General features: G+C 53.0%; 1 protein-coding gene across 1 annotated transcript; it reads right to left on the reverse strand.

Annotated features, from left to right (window-relative positions):
* Positions 1-968: 968 nt before the first annotated feature.
* Positions 969-4,216, reverse strand: LOC142428272 (saoe class I histocompatibility antigen, A alpha chain-like). The gene is made up of 8 exons (XM_075533290.1): positions 4,122-4,216; positions 3,767-4,033; positions 3,297-3,572; positions 2,370-2,654; positions 2,155-2,270; positions 1,662-1,694; positions 1,472-1,519; positions 969-1,323 (listed from the first exon to the last, which is right to left on the reverse strand). Exons 1-5 carry the CDS (start codon positions 4,183-4,185, stop codon positions 2,176-2,178), a joined length of 987 nt encoding a protein of 328 aa, XP_075389405.1. The 5' UTR covers positions 4,186-4,216; the 3' UTR covers positions 969-1,323; positions 1,472-1,519; positions 1,662-1,694; positions 2,155-2,175.
* Between the last annotated feature and the right edge of the window lie 1,784 nt (positions 4,217-6,000).

Below are 6,000 nucleotides of genomic sequence, written 5' to 3' on the forward strand. Positions count from 1 at the left end.
TAGTGGTTTGCCTGTGTGGTAGGGTCAGATTGGGGAATTCCACACTGTGTCTACAGTGCTGTCCCCCATAGGGCTATGGGTCAGTGATGGAAGTCATGTCTCATAGAGGGGCCGGCCATATGGTCTTCCCTGTGCATTGGCTGCTCTGAGCAGGAATCTCATCGTCAAGGCTTGGTTGGCCAGGATGTTTTCCCCTCTCTTCATCCCCATTCATTTGCTCCTGTGATATCTGATCACACTTGTCCTCCCCCCTGAGCTGGAGCTTAAGTGCTGTCCTCTGAATTAAATTCTTCTGGGGGGAAGGGCAGGTGTCCACGTGGTTGGGATTGGGCTCTGACCTCTGATCATCATTTTCAAAACATTTTCTTTCTACTTGAGCCCTTGATATCAGCTCTTCTTTGTCTCTCCCTCACCCTCTCTCATGATACGAGATAATTTATAAATTATATATTTTTTTCATGGTTTACACCAACCACTGTCTCACTTCACCAACTTTTCTGTTGTCTGTCCGTCTATGAGTGGATTATCAGAAAATGAGATCAGATGCATACACAAAACAGGAGCAGGTATAGTGTCTATGAAAACAAACACACAAATATAAAAACAAACAGCAGGAACCGAGGCCCAAACTTTAACCTGAGCCAGGCTGACCTGGCCACACCAAGCCCTTCATGCCCACAGCACCAAGACAGGAGAGACCAGATGATGTCTGAGGGCCTGTGGTCAGAGATGCTAATGGGACAAGGTGCTACTGAAGGAATAAAGACAAGACAGATGTGAAGATGACCCGGCTGAGAAGAAGTGTTCACCAAAATCACCTTGTCCTGAGCACTGGCTGAGTTCAGGCCCCACCCATTCTAGCTCCTCCCCCACCTTCTCCAGGCTCTGTCCAATACAGGCAACTGAAAATACACACAGGTTCTGGAATAGGCTTAAGTTTTTATTATTTCTTCTTTTGAAATTTCAGCATTTTATCAATTTAATTAACCCATATACCCATCTCATAACAAAAATTAGTAACCAAATTCATTATCAGGTCCCATTTTCAATAGAGAAGAGAAACTAAGCAGGTGAGAGGGAGGGAAGTTACACAGGGAGAGATGTTCTCACAGAGATGGGAAAAACTGATCAGTGAAGGGACATAGGTCAGCGGGGTGTTAGGGATCCTGGTGGGATGGGTTTGTCCCAACATCCTCCCATTATGCTGACAGGAGGGCAGACATATTCAGACCCCAGTTGTAGAGAGACAAGTCCAAGGCTCTTCAATCACAAAGCAGGCTGTGAACAACTCCTGTGTCACTCTGCCACACACAAGGACTCAGGCTGCAGATAAAAAGAACCACAGACAAATTCAGGTCCTTCACTCTGAGGAGTCCACGGCAATCTCAGAATGTCCCAATCCAAGAATTACTCTCACATAGTCTTGTCCCCTCTGTCTCCTCTATTCCGTGTCAGGGCCGCAGGCTCTCACCTTTTGAAATTGTGAGAGACACATCCAAGCCCTGGCTACCGTCATTGCCTGGAGAAGACAGAAACAGGATGTGGTCAGAGCACACAGGAGATGAGACCCAGAGAACAAGGATTATGAGTGAGAGGCTCCTCCCTGGGCTCCATCTACACCCTCCCAAGGGTCTCATCTCAGCCCCCTCCCCCATACTCACTTGCAGCTTGAGAGTAGCTCCCTCCTTTCCCACCTGTGGGAAGAAAGCATTCCGTGAGGGACTGGGGACGACACTAGACCATCAGGTCCTTTAAGAGCTGGTTAGTGCTGGGCTCCAGTTAGGTTTCCTGAACTGCAGGGCAGGGTAGGAGAGGGATGGATGTGCACAGATTGGACCACCATCCTGCTGAAAGTGTGTCTTCATCAGGAATTTCCCCTGAGACCTGGGACTTCTGGCAATCAGGTTTCCATCACTGGAACAATAAGGGTGAAAGATCCATCCTTTTCACAGGTACACAGAGGGAGGTGCAGGTACACACAGAAGAGTAATTGTTAGCACACAGGGCGCCACACGGGGGCAGCACGTAAATGGATGGTACTTCCCTTAAGGAAGCTGAAGATGGCCACTTCCTCCTTGGGACCTGACACTCCACAGGGCAACGAGACACTGGGAAAACACACACACACACACACACACACACACACACGTCTACCTGAGCACTTCTTCCTCAAGATCACTCATCCAACCACAGCTCCAATGAGCGCAGCTGCAAGGAAAACCAGGCCAACAACTTTCCCACGATGGGGATGGTGGGCTGTGAAGACGGTTCTGGAAAGAGACCGGATGGTGAAGAACCCTGTCCCTGTTGGTGCTGAGAGGGGCCCCTGCTTTCCCTGAGAGGGGGCCCCACCCCATGCCCGTCCTCACCCCATCTCAGGGTCAGGGGCTCAGGCAGCCCCTCGTGCTGCACTTGGCACGTGTATCTCTGCTCCTCCCCGGAGGGCACCACCACAGCCGCCCACTTCTGGAAGGTGCCGTCCCCCGAAGGCCTGGTCTCCACCAGCTCCGTGTCCTGGGGCTGGTCCTCGCCGTCCCGCTGCCAGGTCAGGGCGATGTCCGCCGGGTAGAAGCCCCGGGCCCAGCACCTCAGTGTGACCTCTCCCTCAGGGACATGGTGTTCGTGGTGGTGGGTCACCTGGGTCTTTGGAGGCTCTGGAGGGAGGGTCAGAGAGCTGAGGAACTCTGCCTGACCTCCCTGGGGTCAGTCAGCAGCGCTCCTGTGATTGCCCGGAGGATGGACTGACTGGGCAGTTGTGGTCGGAGAGGAAGGCCAACACCCAGACACCAGCCTGGAGCCCAGGTGCTCCATCGCCTACTCACGAACGGAAAGTTCTAGAATCAGCCTGAGGCAGCCCACAGGCCTGGGGTAAAGCTGCCTGAGAGAGAAAACATGGACTTCTACTTTAGACTTGGGTGGAGACTCAGAAACTGAAATAAAGTGAATCAGATCTGTGAACCCTTTGGGAGTGTGACGGAGAACAAGATATGACAGAGCAAGTCCCCTGTGGGTCCCAAGGTTAGTTCCCGAGTCAAAGGGCAGTGCTGTTCAGTCCGAATCATGTCCTCTCCTCTCTCAGGGAGACCGGGTCCCTCACTGTCTCAGGGAGAAGAGAAGTGCTCTGGGCAAGTCATTGTCCTACAGGACCTGGGGATGCAGGGGAACCCCTCCCTCTCCACACCCAGCAGCGGGTCTTCTGGAGTCTGTCCCATTTCCCTCCCCCCTGAGAGGCCAGCAGGGCGGACACACAGACCCGGGTCCAAGGGAGTTGGGGAGGCATCCAGGGCCCCTGTTACCTGCCCGCTGCAGGGTCTCCTTCCCGTTCTCCAGGTATCTGCGGAGTGACTCCACACACCTGCCCTCCAGGTAGGCCCTAAAGCGCTCCGCCTCCCCGGCCTCCTCCCACTTGCGCTGGGTGATGAGCGCGGCCGTGTCCGCCGCCGTCCAGGAGCGCAGGTCCTCGTTCAGGGCGAGGTAGTCGGCGCCATCGTAGGCGTGCTGTTCGTACCCGCGGAGCAGGCGCCCGTCGGGGCCCAGGTCGCAGCCAGACATCCTCTGGATGGTGTGAGACCCTGACCCGCCCGCAGAGCTGGGTCAGCAAAACCGAAAGGAAACCGGGCGGATCCCGCCCCAAGAAGGGCAAAGGGCAGGGGGTCCCGGGGACTCGGGTTGACGTTGGTCAAGGAGACGCGGTGGGAGGCTGAGGGAGGGCGACCGCGCGTGGGGTCGTGGGGTCGAGCCCCGCGCCCCAGGCCGGGTCCCTCACCGGCCTCGCTCTGGTTGTAGTAGCCGCGCAGGGTCCGCAGGTTCACTCGGTAGGCCTGCGCGTTGCTCCTGCAGGTCGCGGTCTCCTGCTCCCAGTACTCGGGCCCCTCCCGCTGCACCCAGGGCGCGCGCGGCTCCATCCTCGGGTCCGGGGCGTCGCTGTCGAAGCGCACGAACTGCGTGTTGTCCACGTAGCCGACGGCGATATAGCGGGAATCCCCGCCGGGCCGGGACACGGAGGTCTCGAAATATCTCAGCGAGTGCGAGCCTGCGGGGAGGGGACCAGAGCGGCTGAGACCCGGACCCCCGCCCGCCTCGCGCCCCCGAGGGTCCCGCGCCCCCGACCCCGCACTCACCCGCCCGGGTCTGGGTCAGAAGCAGCAGCCCCGGGAGCAGCTGGAGGAGGATCCGGGGCGCCATGATCCTGGAAACCTGGATTCCTCAGAGGATCTGCCGCCAGTGCCGCTGAGGAAACCTTATAACCTGGAACCGCGGGGACGGGGATTGGCTTCTGCAGGAATCAGAGACCCAATAAGGCCGAGAAGCGGCCCCGCGTCACGGGTATCCGGGCAGAAGGAGCTAACAGGTTGTGGGATGGAAAGTGAAACTCCATCGAAGGGGAATCGCCAGCTCTGGGTCTCCCCGCCCACTGACACCCCCAATCCCGGCCTGAGAGCCCAGTGGGCGCCCTGGGACGCTGAGAGGGGTCCCCTCCTGCACGGAGCAATCTTTCCACACTGTCTCCTTGCGCCCTGGGCCGGGCCTGCTGCAGACAGACGTTTTTTGACTCAGAATTTAGTTTGTCTAAATCCTGGGGTGAATTCGAAGTCACCCTGTAGGATGGACAACTGCTCTCTCTGGATTTCTTTCCTACATTATAATATTTCAAAGAAGCCCATCGCCAGTCTTTTCTCCCGCCTAGCCAGTTGGATGAGCCGATAGGAGCTTAATTATTCTGCCACAGGGCGCCTTAGAGGTTCTGTTCACAGTCACATACAATGAGGAACCCAAGGGATTTTATTTCTGTGGGTTCTATCTACTGAGAGTAAGCCCATAGGAAAGGAAAGCAATTAACATTGTAAAGCTAGGGTAAAATACTACTGATAACCCATTAACGGTAACAGATCATCTGTTTTCAGAAAAAAGAAATGTGTTTCAAAATTAAAAAAAAAACAGTGAATACAGGGAATCACTTTTTAGGTCTCTTTTCTGTGTCAGCAGGAGACTTCTGGATTTTCATATCAGCTTCTGCATCCAATCTGTCATCCTGATTGGACTGTATAAAAAAGAATCCACCATCTCACAGGTACAGTGTTGGAGAAGGGCGTCTTTCAACGGGATCTCCAAGTAACTGTGAAAGCCCATCCTTCACATTGCACTGCTGCCACAGAAGGATTAGTTCCTTAGAGGTTAGTTGCAGTTGGAAAGCTCTTGTGGAAAATTTCATATTCTCTTCATTAAACCCAGAGATCCATCTTGCACACCTCATGACTCTTGTGCTAATGGATGACGTTTCTCTGAAGTGCTACATTAGTCTATTGAGAATACAAATCTTCCAGTGTTGGCACATTCCATTAGGAAATATCACATTAAAAAGCCACCTTTGTTAGTATCACCACTGATCCAAGCCCCCTCCCCACACTCCACCCCCAGGAAGTAGTCTTTCATTTTGAAAAGCTCTCACATTCTGTTCCATACAAGTTTTCCATTTTTAAAGGCTACATTTTATCATTGGCAATAATGCTATTAGTACATTGCCTTTCCCAGCCTAGATTTGTTAATTCTTGAGAAAGCGTCAAATATTCAAGATAGTTCCTCTGTCATTCGTTCTTCCAAATAAAAAGCATATTCCTTTTTTTAAAAAAAAAGTAGTTAGTTCAGGTCATACAAATTATTTTCCTTGAGATAAATGTCATATTTTAGAATGCAGACGGGTTCATATTTACTTTGATTTGTGAGACGCAATTAAGAGACGTGGATTCGGGGCAACCTTCTATTTGAGAATGTAATGACTGTAAGAAATGTCCAGGCTTCCATAAGTGACCTGTAAGTGCAGCTGGTTTGGTTCGTTTCCCGACAAGGGAGAGATGGCGCAGGACACTGACTACTGCAGTCTGACGGCACAGCTGGAGTCCTGCTCAGTTCCAGCTGACTTTCCTCTGCAACTGTCCACACATGGAGAAACACTGATCACCTCCATGAGTGCTGTGCAAACACCTTTGACTTCACGGATCT

The sequence above is a fragment of the Tenrec ecaudatus genome, chromosome 1 (genome assembly GCF_050624435.1).
Source record: "Tenrec ecaudatus isolate mTenEca1 chromosome 1, mTenEca1.hap1, whole genome shotgun sequence".
NCBI lineage: Eukaryota > Metazoa > Chordata > Mammalia > Afrosoricida > Tenrecidae > Tenrec > Tenrec ecaudatus.